This window comes from Panonychus citri, unplaced genomic scaffold (genome assembly GCF_014898815.1).
Source record: "Panonychus citri isolate SS breed McGregor unplaced genomic scaffold, ASM1489881v1 Contig00132, whole genome shotgun sequence".
NCBI lineage: Eukaryota > Metazoa > Arthropoda > Arachnida > Trombidiformes > Tetranychidae > Panonychus > Panonychus citri.
Genome location: NW_026515537.1, coordinates 145,454 through 172,537, shown reverse-complemented (window position 1 = coordinate 172,537; position 27,084 = coordinate 145,454). Strand labels below are relative to the sequence as shown.

General features: G+C 31.1%; 2 protein-coding genes across 3 annotated transcripts in view; both read right to left on the bottom strand.

Annotated features, from left to right (window-relative positions):
* LOC128390959 (lysosome membrane protein 2-like) overlaps nt 1-27,084 on the bottom strand; it is a 52,995-nt gene that overhangs the window by 11,844 nt on the left and 14,067 nt on the right. For both annotated transcript variants that reach the window (XM_053350772.1, XM_053350771.1), the window contains exons 2-8: nt 24,168-24,470; nt 23,753-23,962; nt 23,108-23,199; nt 22,890-23,009; nt 16,692-17,010; nt 16,346-16,419; nt 15,932-15,980 (exon numbers count right to left, since the gene is read on the bottom strand). In XM_053350772.1, the coding sequence (XP_053206747.1) occupies nt 15,932-15,980; nt 16,346-16,419; nt 16,692-17,010; nt 22,890-23,009; nt 23,108-23,199; nt 23,753-23,962; nt 24,168-24,470 (1,167 nt within the window). The remainder of the gene's footprint in view (nt 1-15,931; nt 15,981-16,345; nt 16,420-16,691; nt 17,011-22,889; nt 23,010-23,107; nt 23,200-23,752; nt 23,963-24,167; nt 24,471-27,084) is intronic.
* Nucleotides 11,894-13,680, bottom strand: LOC128390961 (baculoviral IAP repeat-containing protein 7-B-like). Its single transcript, XM_053350774.1, has one exon. It carries the CDS (start codon nt 13,317-13,319, stop codon nt 12,747-12,749), a length of 573 nt encoding a protein of 190 aa, XP_053206749.1. The 5' UTR covers nt 13,320-13,680; the 3' UTR covers nt 11,894-12,746.

Below are 27,084 nucleotides of genomic sequence, written 5' to 3'. Positions count from 1 at the left end.
CTTGCTACTCACGACTCTGGAGAGCAGGTAAAATTTGAATCTGGTGGAAGAATGTTTTTAAGTTTAGATTTTAGAAAAAAGACAAAAGTTGTATAAAGACCAACAGCGTTTCCTCAACCATCATCGATATGCATCGAAAAGCTTACTGCCCTAAAGATAGTGACTTTAGTCATTATTACTCAAGTCAAACTGGTTCTGGATTTGGTGATATTAGAGTTGTTAGAGCACCACGTTACCAACGAGGGTACGGGTTTGGTAGTTTTATATCAAGACTTGCTATGCCACTAATTAAATATCTTGGACAGGAAGCTTTAGATAAGGGAGTACAACTCGGTAAAAAAGTTGCTCAAGATCCAAAAATTCAACAAGCAATCAAAACTGGTGTAACCAATTTAGCGTCAAAGGGTCTAACGAAACTTCAACAGAAGGTTGAGAGTATCCAAAAAGGTAAAGGAAGAAAAAGGTTATATAAAAGGAAAACAATTAAAAAGAAAACAACAGGTAAAAAGAGACCAGTCAACAAGACAAAGAGAAAATCAAAAAGAAAAACTCGTGACATTTTCAACAAGAAATAATGGAATTTATTCACAATGAATCATCACCAGCTACTATTGCTGAGCTTGATTTATTCAAATTACCACCTACACAAACTGTTGTTGAATCAATGTATGATGTTGAATATCGACCTGTAGGATCCCTTGATGAAGCGAAAGTTTTTGAATTTGTTGTACCTTCTTCTGAACATTATACGGATCTATCAGCTTCTTACTTGCATGGAAAAATTAAAATTGAGTACAAAGATCCAATACTACCTACAGATACAATTACACCCGTGAATAACTATGCTGTATCATTATTCGAAGAACTTGATGTTTATCTCGGAAATGTGAATGTAACGACAGGTAATAGTTTGTTTCATTATCAATCATTTATCGAAGATTTGTTTTTCAAGTATAAATCCCCTGTTGATGCTTGTCAATTGATTGATGATGATGATAAAAGAGTCAATCGAATTAAAAATTCATTCGATTTCATTCTACAAATTCATGCACCAATGTTTCAACAAGAAAAGTTTTTGATTGATGGAGTGCCTATTGTTTTACGATTTAAACTGGCACCGGCAGCTTTCGGCTTAACATGTTCAAAGTCAGAGATCAATTTCATTAAAGTTTGAACAAATATCATTATTCATTAGACGAGTAAAGTTATTTATGCCTGTTCAGATGACTATTGAACAAAATCTAGCTAAATCAATGGCTAAATATTACTTTCAACGAAATGAAGTTAAATCTTATCATCTTGTGAACGGATTTGCTGCCAGTAGTATCGATAATGTTTACAATGGACAGTTACCACGAAAGGTAATAATTGGATTCGTAACTGACAAGTCATTCAGTGGTGACATTACGGCAAACTCATTTTCGTTTAAACATAAAGACATGAAGGAAATGTCATTGGTTGTTAATGGTGTCAAGATTCCAAGTTCAGCCTTTAAGCCTGATTTCAAAAACAAGATTTATATGAGAGAGTATTACAACATGTTCAGGGCTATGAATCAAGAGTTTGGAATGCCTAAAATTAATATCAAGTACTCTGATTATGCTGACAAGTACCCATTGTTTGTATTTGATCTTACAGATGATGGTACTTTAGCTACAGACTCTGGCGCTCTCTCAATGATTAAAAGGGGAAGTGCTCGAATTGATATACAATTTACTGAAGCTCTGACTGAGGGATTACACATGATTGTATTTGGAATATATGATAGTGTGATTCAAATAAATGCTTCAAGAAATATAACAACAGATTATTGATGGCTTTGTCGACAGTTGACATTGAAAATTATCTAAATAAATTTCCTCAATTTAAAGGTGTATTATCAATTGATAAGTTACCCTTTGAACTATTTCAGAAACCCTTTGGTATTGTAATCAATTTAGACCCTAGTTGGAAACCAGGTTCTCATTGGACAGCGATATTTGTCTCAGAGTATGGAAATGGTGAATATTTTGACTCATTTGGTACTCACCCACCTGATGAAATAACTATTTTCTTGGAAAGAAATTGTAAGAATCACTCTTTTAAATATAATAAAAATATATTTCAAGGTGATTTATCAATCAAATGTGGTTACTATTGTATTCTTTTTCTTGAATCACATTTTAATAATTTAAATTTCCCACTTATTAAATGTAAAACAAAAGTTAACGATTACATATTAAACAAAATTTATTAAACAATTTTATAATGTCCAAAAGCATATGTTGATATTCCATCTTCACGAATGAATCTCTTGTCATCTAATGGTGATAGAGATATTTTGTTTGTTTTAATTCCAGAGATTTGATGGTGTCTAGATTGTAATCTATGATTATCATGTCTGAATAAAATGCTGTCGTATAAACAAGTCTTGTAATCATCTATACAAATTTCATCACGAACTGTTGCTTTTTGAGTTCCCTTGGCCGTCTTTTTAGTCTTTGATCCATATTTTATTCCATAAAGTTTTGATTTAATGGCAACAACTTCGTCAATTACCTGACCATTCATTTCATCTTTCAAGACTCCAAGTTTCTTTTTGTTTATTGGATCATACAGAAAATGAGTTTGAGGGTAATCGGAAAAGTCCATGATTGGTCCCATTGACTTTAGATCATTATAAAAATCATCAGTCTGAATATGATAAATGAAACTATCAGTATCAGTGTATACTAACTTCAATTTATCACCATAACGAGGGTAAAAGTAATCATAGTGAAGCTCATACATTCTAAGCTTTGATAATTCCAATACAGTAAAACCAAGGTAAATCGGTTTATCCAATTTAACTTCAAATTTACGCATCTTAATGATTGCTAAATCATTATCAAGAATATAAAAATGTTCAAACATTGGTTTTCTGATTAATTTCAAAGCTTGTTCACCATTTGTAATAACCTTAACTTTAGAGTGTTTTCGTTTATCCTCAATACTTTTACCATACAGTGAATTTACCATCAATTTCCAGAAATCTTTCTCAAATGATGAAGATGCTTGTTTTCGATTGAGTGTACACATTGAAATGTAAGGTTCCAACCATTTTGATTGATTGAATTTCAATATTGAATGAACTTTATCCAAGATTAACCCTTTCTCTAACCAAAATTTCAAGTTTCTTTCATGTACAACGTAGTTTTTCTTATCTCTCAAATTTGGAATCAACTTTTCAGTCTTACATCTTTTTAGTCCTTCACCCTCAAGTTTAATGATGAGTCTTTTCTGGTAATTACTCAACCATTCAGTTTCAACAGTGAGTTTCTCAGGGCCCATGGGATAATCATTGTGTTGATCATGAAGATGTTTAGGGTAAATTAAATCAACTTGACAAATGTATCCGATATTTTGATCATGTCCTTTCAAGATTGATTCAATCACTTGAGAGTACAACTCAGGGGCTACCCATTCGAAATTGTTGATTGGTAAATAATCACTTAGAGCATATCCATAAAGGTTATTAACGTCAAGAAAGGCAATGTATGAATTTGGTTTTCCTCATCATAGTTTTCAGAGAGATTATTGGCAACTACATGTCTCGTCATTGCACAAGATTCCACCTCTGATTCCATTCTCAATCATTAGAATCATATCGATATCGGTTAGTAAATCAAGTTTTGTTTTGTCACTTTAAGAGCTGCATCCCAAGTCAATCCAGGTGTCGAGAAATAGTGACATGGATCAAGTCCAAATTGTTTCAGGCTAGTTGACCTAAAGTTTTCAAATATTGAAGCTAAAAGTAAAACATCAACTTTCAAGTAAATGTCATGAAAATCACCAGATTTTGACAATTGAAATGGTCCCAAATTTTCTAGATTTGTGTATGATTCATCAATTGTTTTACGAGAGATGAGAATAAAATGCATCAATGGAAGGTAAATTGGTCTCATTAAACTTATCCCAAGAGTCCATGTACTCATAAGGTAAACATCCTTTAGATAGAAGTAAAGGAAGATCATTTTCAGCAAACATTTGTGATAAATATTTAGATTTATGTTCATCAGGTAAATTTCCAGCCAATGTATCAAGACTGGAAAGAAGAAAAGCTAAACTGTCCAAGAAAATGAAATCATCCATGAAAAAGGCAATATATTTTTCAGTGTTTTGAGGTATAACTGAAATGTTTCTCACAGTATTAGACTTGATTCCTTTCATGATTAAATGAGCATCGTAACCTTTCAGGTTATGAAAAATGACAGGAATTCTATTTGGTAATCTCAGTTTCAAATTACAGAGATTATGAGCTGCTCCTCTTAGCTTACCAGTCAAGTGACAATGATCCAAGACTTTATCTTCGAGAAGAGGCTGTAAACAAACATGACAATTTGAAGCTGATTCATAGCCTATTCTTTCTTCTGGTGTTAGTATGGGTGGCTTGATTCTCAATTGTAAATTCACATTTAGTGCACTGTAAACTTTGTAGAGGCTAGAGATGAATTTTTCAGCAGCATTTTCTCCACGATAGAAACATTTGAATAAAATTTTTCCTCCCAATCAACAACAATCCATCCAAAGAACAAGCCTCGTGTTTTGGTATTCAAATGTACTAGCTCCCAATACATTTTCACTCTTCATTACCAAGGCTTCAAAGTCTGCATAAATTACATATGGATAGGATATTGTTTTTTCAAACCGTGTAAATTCACAAGTTGTTGGAACGTTTTCACTACCAGGTAGTATTGTTCTTTGAGCTGAATTGTTATTACAATAAACTTCATGTTTTGTTAAAGTTGATTTTTCCTTAAAGCCTGATAGACAAGAACAACAGAAAAATCTTTCCCAAGATTTATTTTTCCACATGAATCCATTTAAATTGATGATTGTAAAGTAATGATCATTATAAAGAAAGAGATTCACATGATTCTTTTTTCTATCTTTGTTGACTAACAAGGGAACTACTTTTTGATTTTTACCTCCTGATAATGTGTAAACATTAACCGATACATTGTTGCGTTTTTCGAAAATTTTTATCTTGGAAAATGGTGTTATTGGTCCAATATCACTGAAATTGTAAAGTTTTTCAAATTTTTTATACTGGGATATTCGTCCAGTATGATTTGTTTGTGGATGAAGAGAAATGAGAACAGCCCATTTGAAGCAATGACTTTTACATTGTGGAGAAATTAAACTTCTCTTTTTCAAATAAATTAAAGGTAATTTTACGTTACAGCAACCACCACTGTATTCTTTTAGTTTTCCAATCCGAATTTCCAACATTTTAACTTTCGAAAGGATCCAACCACTTCCACGTTGGGTGAATTGATCAACGACAAGCTCCAAGTTTGTTGCCCATTCATTTATTGACTTTTCAATCTGAGAAGTATGAGAAATCGGTTTACTTTGAGTGATTTTATAAAGTTCAGTTGAGTCAATCTCTCCGTCAGGTTTCTGTTTCACAAATTTCAATAGTAAACAAGCTTGAGCTTTAAATGACCCGATACTCTCAAGTATATACTTGAAAAGAGTAACGATATTTGTACTTTCCATGTTGAATAAATTTTCCAATGACTTCCATTCACCCAACTTGACAAAGATCTTGAGGACACCCTTATAAGCTACTTTGTGTAACCTAAAGGTAGCTACATCACCGAGGAGAGACTATTGTCTTACAGGTAATCACATGGTTAATGTATGTATCTCGGTCCTTGAATCTTATTTTACACTTTTCACATTTCAAAGTCTCACATTCTACCTTGTGAATTAACATGGACTTGAATTTCATAAATGAAACTCCACAGTAGCTACACTTGAACATGATTGAAGTTTCAATGAGAATGTGGATTGACTTATATAGTGAATGGACCCTGGATGTCACATGATCAAGCCAACTTTAGATTTTGAATCTTATTCATGTCAATCAGTACTATTCTCAGAATGAGAAGAATTAGTACCAATATTGAAACTACAACGATTGTCAAAAGTACCATTATTAACCGAAATGAAAGACAAAAATCAAAAGTAAAGTAAAAAAAAAAGTTTAATATATTATTTCGGTTTTAAAACAATATATATTCTTGGCCCACATTTGACCAATTTCTTTTTTATAAATGAAATAGTCCTCATACGAAATAGTAAAAGACGCTGTCTCCACCTTCTCCTGAGTAATCGAATGACTGATACCAAGATCATTGAATCCAGTCCACAGCTCACTCATGAAAGAGACCAAATCATACGGCTCAATTATACCCGAACTGTCCAACCATCTTCTCAATTTCAACGAAGTCTTTATGTCAAAAGTATAACAGACCTCTCTGGCAAATGGTATGTCTATTGACCTGAAAAGAAAGCTTGAAAAATCATATCCCTATTGAAAAAAAAGAAAGATTAGTAAATTTACCTTAGTTAATCAACAAGTCAACTTACATAAGTCATGATTGTACTGTTTCTCTTGATACAACAAACATCATCTTTTATAATCAGTGAGGGAGAAAATTGTCTCCCTTACCTTTAGCCAACCCAAATTAATTCAACCAATCAGGTGATTCAAACAACTTTAAAGACCGGTCAAGGGATGAAACAAGAAAACAAGTTCAATTGAGCTCAAATTTTTTTTTAATCAATGATAAATGGTTACATAATTGTTGATAAAATAATAGAAAATAATCAAAAATATAAATGAAAAGTAAAAAAAAACCAAAGTACCCAAGAATAAAATGAAAATCAAATGAATGAGAAAATTATTCCCAAATAATTTCTTGCATTAAAAAATATGGTTAGGAAGAATGACCAACCATTTTAGTAATCTCGTTTGGTAACAGTTTGATAAGTGTTTCCTTGTGGCCAGCTTTTAGTCGGATTTCAAAAAAGTTACCAAGATCCCTTCCAATGATTTCTCTTCCTTGATTCAAAGACAGTTTGAAAGCATCTTGAGGATTTACCAATTTTTGTTTCAACAGATCATATTCATTGTAACGAAGAAACAATCCTTGTCTTGTTGGTATCTGAGTCTTTGATCCGTTGATGAATCGTTCATTCGTCGACGGATATCAATAAATGTAGTTCCATTGGTTGATTTAGCTCGCTGAACAGTAAGATAAAGTTTTGGAGAAATTTCAACACAGAGTAATTGTTGAAACCGATCTTCAAAGCCTGATGTTGATGGTCTATCTCTTCCAGACGGTGGTTGAGTTGTTGGTTGTTGTACTGGTTCTTGTTGAGTTGGTTCAGGTTGAGTTGGTTCAGGTTGAGTTGGTTCAAGTTGAGTTGGTTCAGGTGAAGCAGGAGAGTCAGGAATATTTGTTGAATCCATTTCAAGTTGATGGTTCAGAGTTGAAGAGTAGAATGAACTTCATGTTGAAGAGTCTCCATATTTATACTCTCCGATTGATGCATAGCCCAACCCACTACTCCCTCTTTCTGTCAACTTGATTGATGAGAAACTTGTTTTGAGTATACCCAAGGTAACTTTACTTAAGACTTTATCATTAATTCAATTCATCTTTCCCCTATTCATCGAGATCATTATCATCTCAGTCATCAAAACTCATCAAGGTCAATTTCTTAATAAAGACAATAGTATTATACTAAGTTGTATGTATTATATTCCCAATCACCACGAGTTTTCCCGACTTTCAATCTCTAACCAATTCCGAGTAATTAAAACAAATTTCAGTGGTTGAATCATTTTATTTGAATGAACAAAGTCTTACAGAGTTAAGGTTTGATAACCTTTATTCTACCATCAATACTTGTTCGACAGACTGGACAATTTTCTTGACCAAGTCTGCTCAGAGTATTGTCACAAGAGACACATACAGCCAAATGATTACATGGTAAATATAACATTTGATGAGTTTGTACTAAACAAACACAACAAAGGTGCCTCTCTACAATAAATCTTTCTTCGTTAGCATAAGGGCAATCTGGAGATAACAGGCTGTGGGTTTCACTTGGATGGTTTTTCAGTTGTCCATCAACAGCCAACCGACAAAAAGCACATTGAACAATCCTGTTTGATCCAGTCCAGAAAAAGCCACTTTCAACGAACCAATTTTTGAACTTGATGCTCAAACTACATTTTTTAAAAGAAAAAACTCTATTAACTCGTAACTGATAGAGCTGGAATACTTTCTCAGGATTCAATGTTTTCTTTTCTGAATAGATTTGTAAAACCTGATCCTCTTCAGCTTGAGTGATGGATGAAATTGGTTGTAAAGTTGCTACTTCAGCATCTCTATCAGCAAGAATTTTTGGATCACCATATCGATGAATACCAGGAGTATCAATCCGAAGTATAAGATTTGGTTCTCTTTTGAGAACAAAACTACATTTAGGACTGAAGCTAGCATGATAACTTACAACATCTTTATGTAAGAGATCAATCGGGACTTGTAATCCACAGCAAAAACATTGTAAATAATCTGAATTACCAAAACGGAAAAATCCATCTCTAATAGCATTCAACCAAGTGCCATCAGTCAAGTCGATACAGGTCATCATTCGATGTAACTCAAGCTTCATAGTTTGGTAGAGATTCAAACAGTTGACCATTTGAGATGGCCAGTTTTCCATAACAGGTGAAATGTTTTTACTCATCTTGAAAGAAAAAAAGACAAAAAAAGAATATAATGTTAATTTGAGATTTTATTCAAGAGAATATTTTGCAATGCAACTTTTCTCTTCATCGATTCAACAAACTTTGAATGGTTTTTACAATTTTTCATTATCATTTTGAGATGATTACATTTGATGAACCAAATTTTTACATCAGTAAATTCGTTGCAATCAACAAGGCATTCAATTTTGTTGGATTGAAAATGACCGAGGATACTTTGATCATTGACTGCCTTGTTACATTGCTTACAGTTGATGATTTTATTTTCAAATTTCAAGTGAATTTTTTTCAGGGTTTGTAAATAGGATTTACAATTACAATTTTTAGGTTTCCTTTTGGGTTTGGGTTTTTTGAACTGAATATCCTTCGTTGGAGCTAGAGTTCCCTTACCTCTGGATACCGTTTTGATAGTTTGAGAAACAATTTTCATTTTAGTAAGTAAGTCCTGTTGGTAAAATGTTTGAAAATATCCTCAACAAGATTAATGTTAACTTCTTCCAGAGAATCAAAAAACTTTCGGTTGTTCACTTTAATGGATTTTGTTTGAGAATCAAAAGAAACGGCAGATTTACTCAATTTTTCTCTTGATTTCTGGTCAAGTAAGGCATAAATAGCAGAAAAATCACTGACTGAAAAATTAAAATCAGCAAAATTTAAAGGTTGATCTAAACTTGGAGTAGAATTTGAATCGATGGGAATTGTACAAATATGAATAAAATGATTGGAAGAAATAGACATGAAAATTACCTTGAATCAAATATAAAAGAAGAAACAAAACAGAAATTAAAACTTGAACAAAGTTAAAGTTCACAAACTGAAGATGAAATTAGACTGATCAATCTTTGAAAATTTTCTCGCTATTTATACCCGTCAACTTTGCTCTCTAACCTGAAACTTGGAACTATAAATCATTTGAATGACCTCGAATAGACTAAACATAATTACCTTTGAATTAATCTTGATTGGAATTTTAAGATTTGTTATAATCAGGAATTCATAGCCTCTGGGTATTGAAGAGGCCTCAAAGTCCTTGAATTTATGACCTTTTATGAAGATTGACATGAACTCATTAATGGTTGGAATTTTTTAAGAAGATTTAATTACTTTTCCATATCCTTGAGCGATGATTGATTCAATGAACTTTAGAAATTACATCTTGAACTCAGCAATGATGACCTTTGATAAGAAACATAAGTACAAGTCCACTGAATTAATACATTGGAATAGCCTAAGAGCCTTGAGTCCATTGAATTAACATTACCCCCCCCCCCACAACAAATTTCGGAGGTACCGAAATTAGTAAGGGGGGTTGAAGATTCAAAAGACTTGTTTGATGTTAAAATACATTGAAATAGCCTAAGAGCCTTTAGTCCATTGAATTATCATTACCCCCCACAACAAATTTCGGAGGTACCGAAATTAGTAAGGGGGGTTGAAGATTCAAAAGACTTGTTTGATGTTAAAATACATTGAAATAGCCTAAGAGCCTTTAGTCCATTGAATTAACATTACCCCCCACAACAAATTTCGGAGGTACCGAAATTAGTAAGGGGGGTTGAAGATTCAAAAGACTTGTTTGATGTTAAAATACATTGAAATAGCCTAAGAGCCTTTAGTCCATTGAATTAACATTACCCCCCACAACAAATTTCGGAGGTACCGAAATTAGTAAGGGGGGTTGAAGATTCAAAAGACTTGTTTGATGTTAAAATACATTGAAATAGCCTAAGAGCCTTTAGTCCATTGAATTAACATTACCACAACAAATTTCGGAGGTACCGAAATACATTGTAATAGCCTAAGAGCCATATGATCATGCGTCCTAATGTTGAGATTTTGTTATTGGTTCTTTCGTATATTCTAGTTCTAACGTACCTCCTCTAATGTTTACGCCGACTCTGTTTTTGGTTAACCTGTTTATTCTTGACTTTTCTGTCAGTTAACTTTCTGCTCTCTCTGTCTACAGTTTTCTTTCTGTTTTCTTTCTACATTTACCTTTATACTTTTGTCTCTATCTTTACCCTTTCTGCTCTAAAATGAATAAATTACTTTTAGATCAACTTAAACTACAAGTTCTTCTCCAACTCTGCATTGGTTTACTTTCTGAGTTTTCTAATGACCCAGAGAAACTTCAATTTTGGACTAATCGGATCAATAATGATCTGGGTTCAATAATTTATAATTTTGTTCTCCCTCAACCACCTGCCTCTATTGTACCACAAAATCTCTCTAACCCAACCCCAGGTACATCTTCTCTTTCTCACCCATGTGATCATGATATTGCTTGTGCTCAGGATATACCACCTCTGGATACTAGTGACAATTTGTTAAATATTCTCCAGGATAATAATTTGTTCCAGGAAAATGATAACAACCATATTCAGGATACTCTATCTGCCTTACTTGATGAAGTTTGTGTTAATCAACCATCAACTGATCAATTAAATACCCAGGAAGAAACTGTTACCGTGAATAGTCCAGTGAATGACTCAGGCATAACATCAAACATGTCAACTCAACATGAACAATCAACAATTACATCAACTAATCTACCTGTGCCTCAAGATCAAAGTGATTCTCTCCCGGATTATTCATCATTACCAACAGCTAAGGTTACTCCATTCAGCTATGTTCCTCGAGAAATTATTCCTGATCCCTCTCAAGATAATAATGAACAAAGTGTAATGAGTGAAGTCCAGAATGTTGATGGATCAAATACAATCAATGACCATGATACAGCTTATGAAAGTGATAGTGAAAATGATGATCCAGAAAATGATCCTGACTTCTCTCCCAAATTAATTTCACCAAGACCATCAACTTCCAGGATGTCAACAAGAACAACAGCACAACTACCTTCTACCTCTAATGAGTCTGATCCTTCTGTAGATGAAACTCCAATGGATACATCTGACCCTCCTGAACCAGAACCTCAACAATCTCAGGTAGAAGAAACTATACAACCTAATCCCTCGGCCCAAGAACCCCAATCTCCACAAGGTAATTCATCAACAAGAATGGATACATCTGATCCTATTGAACCAGAATCGTCTCAGGTAGCTAACTCACCCGAACCCAATGAGTCTAATCTAGTAATTGATGAACAACCCAGCCAACCAGAACCTCAACCTCCTCAGATAGAAGAACAAGTACCTCAAACACCTCAGGTAGAAGAACCCGAACAATCTAATCCACCAGAACCCCAACCTAATCCACCAGAGCCTCAAGCTAATCCACCAGAACCTCAAGCTAATCGACCGAGAAGAGGTTCATACAGATCCCGTGAACCTACACTTGAAGAATTGACTTCATTTCTTAACAGATATAGAGGTAGAATTCAAACACGAGACGATCTTTTGGATATCAACTCTCTTCCTCGACCAACAACAAGTTTAGAAGCTGAAGAAACAATTGATAGATTGAGGATAAATCAAGCAGTTATTGATAAACGAGGAGTACATAACATGTATTTTATCGGTTACTGTTTGACTCTCCATAGAAGGTTGTACGGAGAGACAAGACGAGATGAGTGGATGAGTATCGCCATTCAGAGATTCAATTATGGACAAACATCAATTAGTTTTTTCATAAGAGTTTTCAATGTAATTGATAGATATCCCATGATGATGTTGTTACCATTAACTCGATATCAGTTGGAACGATATCTCTCCTTTTGGGAAAATATCCAATTAATTCCTTCTGAACATGAATTTTGGTCTCGTAATCCTGATCTTTTCAATAATGATGATAACTGAAATCAGTAATCTGTAAACCTTGATCTTAATAAAAAGAATTTCTGAAAATAATCTTCTTTCCAAAAAGTAATTACCTAAAGTAAATCTATACAATGGCCTCAAGCTATAAAGTACCTTTCAAATACATTGAAACTGGTAAAAACCATCAACATATAATTACCTGTCAAAAGATTGATGGTAAGTCTAAGATAATCATTACCTCTTGGATGCTAACTGGACCCCCAGGGGATTATATTGATGGTCCAACCTTTCGTTTAGAAACAAGTTTAAACAAGTTTAAGAGGTTTCTACAATCATTGGAAAGCCCTGAGGCTAATTCCCATACCGAAGTTATCTTCAATAATCTTAGTCACGAAATTGTTAGTATCATTAAGAGTGAATCTTTCAAAACAAAGTTTATTACTTCAATCAATCAATGACAATCTCATTACCTTCTTTATATGGGTTTGGCAAATTGGACAATTCATTTTATCAAGAATACAATCAGTACATGACACAGCATGTTCACAAGGATTTAAAATACATTCAATTTCCTTTTCTTTACAAACTTTACATTTATAACGATCATCCTTAGGCACCACTGCCTTTGGTACTTGTGGTTTCCTTTTAGCTATAACTGATTTGAATATGAACTCCATTCCACATTTAACATAAATGAAATGACAACGTGGGCTATATCTAGCATGTTCAACCAATGGATCATCATCAAGTTGCCAATCATGAATGCATACATTACAATGGAAACATATCACTTTATCTCCTCTACCATGGTAGAAAAAACCAGCTTCAGATAGCTTAACAACATTAATTTCTGGTCTTGGCCAATTACAAAAAGTTTCCAGACGTTCAGATGCACTGAGATAAATTAATTGGTTAGGATAAGCATTTCTAATATTATCAATACTGTAATGATAATACATGTATAAAGAAGGACTTCCAATAAACTTATAACCACACTCGTCAAATGACTCGTCCATTATTAAATGTAATGCTATTTAAACTCTCCTTATATACCGCACAAAAGAATAAACTCATATCGAATAATTAAAAGAAATCATTATCAAAAAATGCATAAGGTCTCTCGTACTTAGACTCAAAGTTAGATGCATGAAAATCGAAGTTCCCCCTGTCACGCCACCATACGATACCATACGATACCACAGGAGAAGACAGGAGAAGAGGGGAAGAGACGGGAGAAGACCAAGGAACGGACAGGATTTGAACCAGGGGGCCAGCCTTCTCAAATCATGCACGTTACCTCTGAGCTAAGTACGAGGACCAAAGGTTGTTTTTCTGGTTTTAGAGGTCATGTGTGTTATAATGTCCAAAAAGAAAGAGAAAAAGAAAGAGAAAAGTGGTTTATAATGTTGCCTTTTACTACTACTATTGTCAATAGAATTTTTCTATTTTTCTCCAGGAACAAAAAATCATTCGAATATATAATTTTCAGAATTTCATGTATTCTATTACATTATCAGCTCTGTTTTCGACATTGAACTCAAGTGTGATTCCATTTCTTGTCCTTCGAAATTTGAAAATCACTGATTGTAGTCATTTAAGAAATGAATTTTCTCGTTCTTCCTATTGCTCCTAATTAAATACAGAATTTATATTTATATTCACACGATTGACTTCATCGGGTATGTGACATTTTGACCTCAAATTGCGAAGAGACTGTGAATCACAAAAATTTCAATTCTTCAGGATTTCAATTCATTAAAAACAAACCACGGTAAGAATGGCTAAATAACCTTGAACTTCCTGTCCCTTTTCAGGATAGAAACACTTAGTTGAATGAATAAGCTTCCATGTATCTGGATAATTTATCATGATAATTATCACATTTGAAGTATTTTAACTTTAGATGTCGATTGTAATTGAATTTTTCTCTTCTCAGCTTGATGTACACAGAATTTTCTATTCAATAGAATATTTTTTCATTTTCTAAACTATTACATGTTATTAACAATCTACATGAAAAGTTTCGTGATTCCATAAAGATATTTTTTCCCTTCTCATGAACTTTCAATGAATGAATACTATCAAAGAGCGTTCATAGTAATTAGACTTATGATAAATATTACTACAGAATTAATCATTTCTATATCAATTCAATGGAAACATTGATCATCATTTGAAATTTCAAGTATTAATTCATTGGAAAAGTTAATTGATGATGATATTAATTTAATACAATGACCATGATAAACTTGACTCATATTTATAAGCATCTACTTGAGAAGTCAATTCATTGAGTAAATCTAATCTACACCATGAAGCTTATCAAGTATTTTCATTGAATATTTCATGAATTTGATTTCTAGAAACAAGTAAACAAAAATATTGAGAATCAACATAAAAACAAACTGTCAGACTGTTTATCATGAACAAAACGATAAATATTGAGATAGAAATGATGACAGGAAAGCTTTTCCTCTCAGACAATCATTTACATTATCATATCATTTTTCAGCATAAACTTCATGATTGATCCGGTTAATCTCATGGAAAACTGAAAAACCAGTATCAATGAATATAGAAGTGTAAGTTCAAGGTTAGGCTCAGTAATTTTCAATTGATTTCCTTGGGATATGTAAATAAACTGAATTCAATGGGAGTTAAAACACTACTCATGAAAATCATGGAGAAAAAAATAACAAAATAACTTCAAATGAACTCGATTAAAATGTGAAAATTGAAGAAATTTCTAGGAAATTCTGAGTATTTTTTTCCGTAAAGCTGAGCTCAAGTTCTTAAAACTAAGATAAGTCAACTGAATGGTATAAATTCAACAGTTTTAATGAGAAGAATAAAGAATCGGTTTCATTATTCATCGATATCATGACTATGATTTCAATCTATGGATTAGTGAAGTTAATTAACGATAAATCAAACAAATCTGTTCTTAATTGCTTTCTATCAACAGCTAAGCGATAATTTAATAGAATCGGATAAGGAAATTCAGCTAATTCTTCTAATAATGTTAATCTCGCTAATTTTATGAAGGAGACTGAAAATTAGGGGCAAAAACAAGACTAATTAATCGGAAATAATCATTTGTATTCTCATTATCACCAGACTCATCAAGAAATAATATCGTTCAATATAATTTTCATGCTAAAAAATCTCGATTTTCTGTCCAGAACTGGAAAAGCTAATGATCATCATAAAGATTCAATATTCTGAGGACACACTGAACTTTATATCTTGGATAAACAATTGCCCTTGAAGATTTCAGGACCACATCAATTGTGATAAGAAGAGAGAGAGAGAGAGAGAGAGAGAGAGATAATTTTATCTTCACGGATTAAGACAAGGAATTAACAGTATCATTATCATCAGAATAGCGAATTTCATTGTTACTAATGCAATTCTCAGCAATACTCTCATCCAAATTTCAGTTTTATTACAAAGTTTATTATTATTGTAATAATTTATTTCAAGGTGTATATTGGGATGAGCAATGAAAAAAGGCATAACAACAATAATAATAGTTGAATTGTATTCATGGCATGAGGATATTATTGCTATGAGTAGTTTTTTCTGTTATTGTTGTTTTTTCAAGATAATTATTCAGTATTTTTCTTACCTCTTCCAGCCATAGAAGTGGATAGACCATATCTTTCAACGAAATACCTCTGAGAATAGTAAAATGATTAAATGAGTGAGTAAAAAAATAAAATCATTCCAACAGTGAACATGTATTAAATACATCACTTAGATAGTCACTTGAAGGCAAAATTCATCAGAGTTTCATGAAATTTTAGTTTAGTTTTGTCTCCATGATTTTTAGTTACCTTTCAGTTTGAATACCATTTTTCTCATGTGTTATAATCAAATAAAAAATGAAAACTTTCAATGGCAAAGAAAAGGTTTAAATGAACCACTAAGGGAACTAAATACTTCAGAAAAAAGTTCTGAGCTTTATTCTGACTCATTATCATGAAACTTTTACAACTTATTTGCTTCCCTCATGTGATTTTATGACAGATTTAAGACTTACCCGAGGTTGTAAGTGTAACGAAGTCGAAGATTGAATTGTATCCTCCGACGAGCTGATAAAACTATTCCCGTTAACTGTAAATGAACATAAATATAAAGAGAAAGGTAAAAGTTTATAAATATATCGAGTACCTTGAGAGAGAGAGAGAGAGAGAGAGAGAGAGAGAGAGTTTGAAAGGTTCTATTTTAATAATATCTCGAAAGAATTTAAGATTCTCTAAACTTATCAATGTAAATTGGTGTTTCTTATTTTTCTTTTAGTTCATTGGTTTCCAAGCGGTGGTCATTAGATGCTCTAACTTTAGATACATGTATAATCTTTTTTAATGAATGAGAACCGAACTTACTCTCTCAATATCAAGATATGACTGATGTTTAATAGCATCCGGACTGATTCCCTCTGCGGCTTGGATTAAAAGAGGATCGGAATACAGAAAGTGAGGCAAAGAAATGACCAAAGGTACTCCATTGTTACACCTTGAAATGTCCAGAACACCATCAAGTGAACAGAAACCGGAATCAGTTAGACTTGTGTCATTTGAGATACAAAAACATTCATTATCGATACTATTTGATGGAGCATCAAGTAGACCACGAGCAGCGATAAAACGAGAAGCAGTAATTCCTTGGACATTAGTGTCACCAGAATTTTCCAATAATAAAGATCTGAAAAGAGATAGAGAAAGAGAAAAGGAAAGAGATAATTGAATAGAAGAAGTTGAATAGCAAAGGATCAACAAGACGGTTGAACAAATAGACCTCAAGATAAGATAAATACAAGAAAATGACGGTGAAAACTCATTATCGAAATGATATAATTGATACAAGAGGGAGTAAAATCTGTAAAAATTGAATAAACAAAAAGATTGAAATGCAAAAGTTCAAATATTCTGGACACTCAATTCATCTTATCAAAAGTCAAACATACAAGCATTTCATTGAATGAAAGTTATTCCTTATATTCAGAATTCAAGTCTGAATGAACTGATACGAACAGGCTAATTTTACATTGAATCCACAGGTAGGATATAATCGAGTTGATATTTTTTTCTATCCAGTCCAAAACGTATCAGTACGAATCAGTATGATTATATAATGTGAGCCTTGATACCATCTCTCATTTGGGACAAGCTTGTTTACTTTTGAAATGAAATTTTGCTAAATCAAAAAAAACTCAGTTGACCATGAATATCATTTAACTTTGATTTCATTATTTTTTGTTCCATCTTAATTATCAAACTTTTTCCTAATTATCAATATCCTAGATTCTGGATTCCCTTAGTATCATGGTAATGATCCGGACCATCACTTTCATGATACATTAAATCTCAAATTTCATTCATCCCAAAGGTAACATGATTCAACTTAGTGTCTTTCAATGGTAATAACTTGTTATTTAAGAATCACGTTGATAAATTATCATGAAAATGTTAATTCAATGGTTGATTATTGAAATTACGAAATTTTTTGGGTCAAATTGCAAAGACCAAAGCTAAGGAAACATTTTCTTGATGTACATGGAGGACACATGATGTTGATTTGTAAAGATCATGGTTAAAAACAGTATTACCTTTATACTATGAACTTTAAACTTGAGAAAAATCATGTTTTCAATTTTAGTGAATTCTCAATGAATTGGATGGTTCAAACATTGAAACAACGAAATCAAATGAATTTCAAATGTTATCAATTCATTTACTCAATACATGTATGATCCTGAACTCTGCAGATAATGTTGAACATCAGGAGATTATCTAGATTTAACTGTTACAATTGAAAGAAGAATCTGAGCCTTGAAATTGTCTTGTTTCTCTGATACATTATTTTATTTCTATCAACAAGAATATAATGAAAAGATTTAATTGTCAGATTCAACAGATTACCTAATTGTCTATAAGTAAAACTTGATTCCCTCTCACTAATTGTGTAATTAATTCTTTGAGTTAATTGGCACTCAGTGAACAAGCAAATCTAAATAAATGCTAAGCACAAATTTCATACATCTCAGAGAAGCTGAATTACCCCCTCCTCTATTTTAACTACCACTATGATAACAAAAACAGCTCATTTGATCAACTTATCAAATCATCATGAATATTAGTATTATCGCAAGGTGATAATGAACACAGATTCACCATGATGCAATTTTTTGATGAATTTTGTTCATAAAATACAAAAGCAGACTAACAAAGCCTAACACTTCTCATCAAATGAATTTTGACAAACTAAGCTGAGTGATTAAGTTAGTTTTCATGGTGAATCAGAATTTCAAGAATCAAAAAAAGAAAATTTCCTCAATGGAAACAAAGTTTGAAATTCAAGTTTGGAAAATGACAAAAGTGAGAAAAACTTTTTCATCTTTGTCTTCATCTTCATCCTCATCATTGGAATTCTTTTCTCCCTCTCTCTCACGATTTTCATGAGTAAACAATGAATTTAGATAATGAAAAAATCACTGTAACGACAATAATAGCATCTATAATTCTTAATGATTTGTAGACTCAACATGATGTAAGAAATTAAATAGAACATAAAAAAAGTTCATTTCAAATTATATCTACCATGAAAACATCATGTCTGTCATTTTCTATGTCATCAATTCAACATTTTGTCTTCTTTCAAATATTAAACTCTACTCATTCCTCATCCCAATAGAAAAATAAATGAACACAAACAATCATAAGAATTGAGGGAAAATCAAAAAATCTCAGTAAATAAGATAATTAAACTAACCCTCTAATGGATTAACCTTTTCGTTTGATTGTTCATCATTAAATTGATTGTTATTACTGATCATTGAGATACTCAAGTGACCTTGATTGATTATCTTCCCGATTGTTTAACAAGTTATTGTGGAATAACAATCAACAATCAAGTTTATTTTTCCATGTTAACTGATTTGATTAATCAATAACAATTCATCATGATAATACCAATATTTGGGTTAATCAGGAAAAGAGTAAGAAAAAAAATTCAATCAACTTTAATGAGCTGATGAAATTTATGCTTACAGGTGATTATTGATGATTAATTTTCATAATATTAATGAATATCAACACCTATTCCCATTATTTGAACATTAATTGTAAACAATTAACTTTCATTTACACTTTGAAAAGTGAGACGAAATCGTTAATAATTAACATTGACAATAAGGGTAAATTTTTCACCTCTTCCTACTTCCTTCAATGATTAATTGTAATTGTTTACTAATCAGATCATGATAATAAATTAATCTTAACTAATAGATTAAGAAAATTGGAATAAAGAGAAAATAAAATCACAAGCAATATAATAATTCATCTAATTGATACCAGAATAGTAGTTAAGTAGGAGATTAACATGATGACACGTATTATTATTAATATTATCATGACAAATTGTTATTGTATTATTATTAACATGATGGTAGCATTTGACTATCGGGAGTTTAAGTTGTTTACACCAATCAAGCCATTAGCTTCATTTTTCGCTCATTCTAGATTCAAGATTCATCTCATCATCATGATAGTCAACTACAATTTCAGAATCATGTTTATCTTGTCTAACAGATTTTGAGCATTTCTCATTTTTGTTATTCATTCTTTATATTTACTTTACATTTTCCATGGCAGAATCAGAATGATAATCAATATATTTTTATACGAATTCATGGTTCAAGTTAATGTTGACACAATATACTCAGGTAACATGACAACTATTTACTAAATACATGATGATAATAGCCTGATAAACCATGATTCTCATTCAAAATTATCAATCAAATTATTAACCATTATCTTGTTTAATAGTAAATTTATTTTATCACCTTTATAATAATATAACCTTATCATCAGTATATTGATAATTAATTAATGGGAAAATCGTGATTATGTTGACATGTATTCATCAGAATTTCAAATATGTCTCTATGAATATAAATATCTTCCTTTTATCATCATCAGGCTGACAATGATTATTATCATCATAAGTTTAGATTTGTCCAAATGTGAGAATCAAAATCCTCATGAGGTTTTATCATAAACAAGAATATCTTTCAGAATTTAATAGTTGCAGCTTATCATCATTCAGAATCATCACAATCATTAAAGGTTATTTTTTACTCATATTATCAGTTCTATTTTCTCAAGTTATTAATGAAAATATTAGTAAATATGATCAGAGAGAGAGAGAGAGAGAGAGAGAGAGAGAGAGATTATATCTCTTATAGAAAGTGGATTTACTTTTGGATAAGAGATATTTGAGAAATAAATTGCTTCCTAAAAAATGTATTATCTATTGAATATCCACCCACAACTCTTTCAACCTCTACTGATGATCTTGTATCAACAAGAAATCATGTTTTATGATAACGAGTGTTGAATAATGATAATCAAGATGCTTCCATTATCATCTAATCTTCAAAACTAAATACCGATTTTTACCCTAACAAGAATCTCATCTTGGTAACATTTTCTTTATCTACATTAGCATCTTTTCACTTGATGAAGTAAAAATGTATATACTATTGACTTTCCTTGATAATCATTGACTATCTTGATGGACTTTCCATCGTTACTTTGATAATGTCACATTCTCATCATCATATTGTTGCTTCAATGTCAATTATCAACTCAAAAGACAATAACGATCGTTATTGCATATGTCGACATTTTCAATTCTAAAAATATAAACTTCTAATAAACAAACAGCTCGATTGGCCAGTAGAGAATAATCTTCGATGAACCTTTCAGGAAAAAAAGAAGAAAAGAAATTCTGACCTCGATTGGAATGAAAACTTTGTTTTAATTAGGAGAAAGTAATTGTTTAGAAGTATAATTGAGAATATGAAAAGAAGAGTTAATTAAAGTTTCGGTCAATTGTATTTCAATCAAATGATTCACAGAATTGACAGGAAATGGTAAAGGTTAATGGAGACATTTAACTCTACAAGTTCATATTTATTTTCCAATCTCATAATTTCATCAATTTATGTTTAGTATAAAACACGATTCTTGATGATGATAACATTTTTATTCTGATTCTTTGATTGCTTTTCAATTTACTGTTATTTCATTCAAATTCACTTTATAAACTGTTAAATTCATTTTCATCATCATCATTATTCTGATAGTTGGTGAATACTTTTAGATAGGAAACTTGGAATCTTTTTATTTCCTTCTCACAAAGAATTCATATTATTAAAAGGAGGAAGAGGAGAAAAAAAAATATTCTCTATTTTTTCAGTCATAATTTACTTTTCTAATTTTCCAGCATCATCATCATCTATTACTATCAATTATTATAATAATAATTTTGAGTTCTTGGTGTTTTTATCGCACTTATAACTGTTCATATGGTAATCATGATAATCATAGTTTTAAGATTCTTAAAAGCCTTAAGCTATTGTTACAAGTAAATTGTTGTCAACTTAATTATCATCATGTTGGATATTAAATTGTGTTCATTATGAAATTATAATTTTATCCTGAATGCTGTCAGAATTAGATGAGAATAAAATTTTTGATCCTCTGAGATTCAGTGTGAGTAGATTTTTTTTATTAGACAACTTTTTTTTTATCCACTTTTGAATTGGAACGATAATGAATATTGGCAGGCTAATAAGTGGCTGGCAATCTGATGCTACGATTATATCATGAAGTTCACCTGATTATCGAGTAAAACCTGAATAACGTAATAGTTTCAAGTGAATCTCTCAAAATATATATTTTACTTCACCGAAATTCTAATAACAATAGGAATAAGGTTTGATTCAGATTCTGATAACAATGATTACTTGAGATAATCATTTGTAATTTCCTGATGGACAGTATAACAATATTATATAAGAATCATTTTCTCATGATAAATTCATTGTTTTCCATGATAATAGAAATAGTTTATTATAAAAAGTAATCAATAAATTCAATCTCAATTGAATAGCTGATTAGTTTATATAAATAAACTAAATCATAAAGATGAATAAGTTTAACTATGAAACTTTGTTTCATTTCAATTCTTATGATTCATGTTAATTGTAGATTAAAATGAATCATTTTAATTGCTCACTCAACCGATATTAACAATTAATCAGTTAATTGTGTATCTAATTGTTTTACTTTTCAATCCCTATGGAGTCAAAAACCACTCGTGATCAATTTCAAAGGTTAAACATCAATGTCAACCATTGAAACTTTAATTGCGTTGAAACAATTAGTCAATTAACAGTTAATATATTAATAAACTGAAATGATTATCAATCTCATTCACTAGTACATAACCAATTAAATATTTTAAAAGCTTTAAGAGCATCTCAATTAGTCTTAAAATTAAGATTTGATTGCTAATTAGTTTTACTTTGATTAATACTTTGAATGAGCTTCAATTCAATACAGATACAACTAGTGATTTCTAGTGAGTAAAATTTGAAATGATTTATTGATTGTCGGTAAATTTTTTCACAAGCTTGCAACAATCACAATGATAAAGTAATAGAACCGTAAATCACTTGAGTATAAGTAGTTAATAAAAATCAATCGGTAACAATTAAATGGTTAATTGCTTACCTGTTTACTTCAGCATTGAAGGCATACAAATTTTCCGTTGAGGAAATCATCGGATGGAACCAGGTACCATCAGTACCATTGAGCATTCCACATCGACTATCAGCCCAACAATTAACAGTTCTAATTACAATTGAAAAGATTAACAATTAGTTATTAGACTTTCAAATTTCACTCAGAATTATAATACAATCAATGGTTTACAAATTATATTCACTTACCTTTCACCTCGCCATTTATGCATAAGAAGCAATTTTTTTACATCATCTTTACCTGTGAACGCTGTTAAGACACCATTACCTGTGTTGTTTTGCTAATTAATTTAATTAACCACAAAAATTGAATAAAAGAAAATTACAATCAATCAATAACAAAATCAAGAGTAACAATTAACAGCTCAGAATCTAAATGGAAACAATCAAGTTGTAAGTCAAATCATCAAAGTCAAATAATTTAACTATCTCTTTTTGTTATCAAGGAGAATTGATTAAGAAAACTAATCAAGTTTAAATTGATTGTTGATTGTTTGTTTTTCTGGTTCAAGATAAGTTATCTTAAAGGAAACTTTCTGGTTTTGTTAACCTAAAAATTGTCACTTCTATTGTGAATAAAAGCCAATAGATGGCAATAGTTAGATTAGAACTTTTTTTCTCGATTTGGTTTCAACTATTTGCTTTAAATTTCGTGAAACTTTTTTTTCTGTTTGAAATCGGGTCAATAAGTTGATTCAATTTTCTGTTTAACCTTCTTGTTGACCTTGTGATAGTTCAATTGATGATCTTTTGCCTTTGATATATGACGAGAAAAGTGGAAGAATGAAAAAGAAGAAGAAAAAAATTCGTCAACCATATTGACTGGTCACTTACTCCATACATGATACCAAATTTATCGGGAAAATGTATTCTTAGGTTACGAGAGAATGATGCTAATTTGGTAACAAATGGAACTTCAAATCCATCAAAAAGCACTTGACCAATGGTCAAATTGAGAAACAAACCTCCACCGTGTTTCTTAATTATTGCACCAGCAGTTTTCTTGAACATTGAAGCTCGATCTGAAATAGTTTTTGCTATAGCCTGAGGGTAAATTCAAGAGAAGAGAGAGAGAGAGAGAAAAATTAATTTTTAAAATCTTTTTTCATTTGATAGTATTAATAACTGGCGTATTTCTTGCTTTGAATTATTGTTTACATGAGTTTAAAGATTTTGTTACAGTTTCCATGTTGATGATTAATTATTTAGCAAGAACTTTTTTTTTACCATGTAGATAATAATAACTTACCACTACAGGGAAGTTGATTAATGTTATTTCATCTTCTAAACTTCCTGAGGATAGTTCAGGCTCGAAATGGTAACTACGAATAGTTTCATAGTCCATCATGGTCTCATCCATATTCCATGAGTGGATAATGTTTCGTCGAATCTGCCTAAAGGTGTATGGACCCATTTCCGTGAAATTTGGTTTCTCACCGGAAATATAATCATCGACATTAGTTAAATTGAAGAGATAGAAACGAGTATAAATAGGAATATCTGGATTAGACCAGGTCAGTGTTGTCTCAGATCCATTGGTCAATGGGAATCTCTATTCAAAGTAACAGAATTGAAAGAGAATTTCAGAAAAAAATAGATAACATTGAATCTCTTTAATTGAATAATCGCCAATATCCTTCTTCTTAATAAGCAAAAACTTTTTTCGTCTCTCGACAAGTGCTCAATAGTCTACCCTGATTGATAATCTTTAGTCAACGAATTGATAGATATTTGTATTGATTGCATGTGGAACCATGAGTCAAGTGTAAATCTCGCTAATTAATTAATTAACTGATCGATTAGTGAAACTTTTGTTTCTCAGAGCAAACCAGAAATGAATTCATGGTGATAATGAACACGCAACAATATATACAGTGAATGTTCAAGTCTCTCTCTCTCTCTCTCTCTCTCTCTCTCTCATCGAGACTACAATCCTTGAGTATATGTAGACATTTCCTTTCTCTCTCTCAACTGAATATTATCATGAATAAAATACCATGATTCATGGTACATTCTCAAGTGAAATAAATGGATAAAGATAAAAGATGAGAAGAAGAAAGAAAACAAAAAGTTGAGCCCACAGTTTTATGATACAGAAGAACAAAAAATCAGAATCACTTTCTCTCTCTATCTCATCTCATTTATCTCTATCTGTCTAATTTCATCATGAAAATGACTCATAATTTTTGTTTTCTTTTACTTTTCTCCACTCATTTAATCTAATATCATGAATTCTGAATCTCTATCAAAATGATCATCTTTAATCTTCGTTATGATAACATTTAATCAAGAGAAGCGCGTCATTGAAACAAAATATTCCCATGGAAATGATTATCTCATAAAAGATCATCATATCAAATAAATAGCCAAAGAGAAGACAAAAATCATGCTGATTAGTTGATTAATTATCTAATCCATTAAAAGAAAACAATCAATTTGATCAATTATATTAGCTAATCTTCACTTTTCCTCTCTATCTCTTTGTCAAATTAATCTTCTAATCAAAAGTGTTAACACAAAGAAAGTCCAACTTAAACTATTGTTTAAATCTAAAGGATTAACTAATCATCTATGGAAAGCAAAACCAAAGGTCTAAATGATCATCAAGTAGTATTAATAACTTATCACTTTCAATGTTAATCCAATTAAGCAAATCAATATTTTGCAATATCCCGTTAATCTTGATTGTCTTATCTTTATCTAATCCTTGAGCATTCCGGAGACAGGCTAAGATATTAATAAATGTTACCACTTATTAGTAATTATCTGGATAATATAATCATAATGGAAAGTTAATCACAATTGATTAGGAGAAATGGAAGCACAAAAAAGTAACTCAATCAATAGAATCCAAAAGTTAATCAAGTTCACTTTTCAATTTACTTTCTCAACAACTTCTTCTTAATCATAAAATAGTCTTAAATTAAATACACCTTGTTGTTCAACTAGAACTGAATTCAATTTCTCAATTATTCATCATGTAATATACTTATACTGTGTGACCAGGAAACCTAAAAGGTAAATAAAGGATAAGCTCAGGTAAGAAACAAACAAAAACTTTGGTCTCTTTGGGTATACAATAGAGACAAGAAAATCTATTTACTTTATATTAGATTTGTTTACCTTGAACCTATGAAGGTATTCAATTGGATACATACAATTGTAATGATTTACTGATTGTTGGTATTTGGTTCTTGTATTGTCAAAAATGAGATGATCATAATTGTCAAGTTGAAAATTTTGAACAATCGTTAACACTAATCAATATGATTATTGGGAATAAGGTAAATCCGATTATGACCACTCACAATCATCAGTCTTTGGTCAGTTTGATTATTGCTAGAAGATTAATTGTTGAGTTGATTCAATGATCAATTTGTAATAATTATTTTTTACTTCTAATTGTAATATATTCATACGTTGGTTTAGATTTTAACAGTTATCTTTTTCCCCCTTGTTATTATCTTGACAATCTTATTGTGATAATTTTTTTTGTACCTTCGTCATTATATTCAAAGTGATTGAGAATCCATGAGATTAACATGAAGTAAACATTTTTATTAATATTATTAGAATTGATAATTTCATTTTTACTTTATCATTCTGATGAAATCCATGAAAACTGTTACTGAAAATCATCATATTAAATGCAAATACCATCACATTGTATAATATAATATTAGATTTCATTCAAATGAAATTGTGATATATTAATATAATCATGGATTCATCTTCAAGTAAATAAAATTAAATTTCCTGCATCAAGGTGTATTAGCTGATGTAATATGTATTTGTAAAGTTAATAAAAATATTACAATAATTTTGATGCATAAAAATGATAATAATGATAACATCATACTCAGTATTTTATACATGGTGTATCTACATGGTGTATTAAGGATTAACTAGACTTTAATTGGACTTACATAATTATTACTTGTAACACTAATGATGCTAATATCATTTGATGATAGTGATTAATCCAGATCTAATACAGATTCCAAGTCAATTCCAATTGAAACGATTCATCATGATGATGATCACTTTTCTGGAAACTTTCATTAGATATTAATAATACTCTGAGAATCTATGGAGGAACCCAAGTAAACCCAACCAACCAAAATTCTTTCATCATCATTATCATCATCTTCCTCTTCTTAAACTCA

Bases quoted from the DNA above. Each gene is read 5' to 3' on its own strand.
- LOC128390961 (XM_053350774.1), bottom strand. From the start codon at position 13,319: ATGGACGAGTCATTTGACGAGTGTGGTTATAAGTTTATTGGAAGTCCT.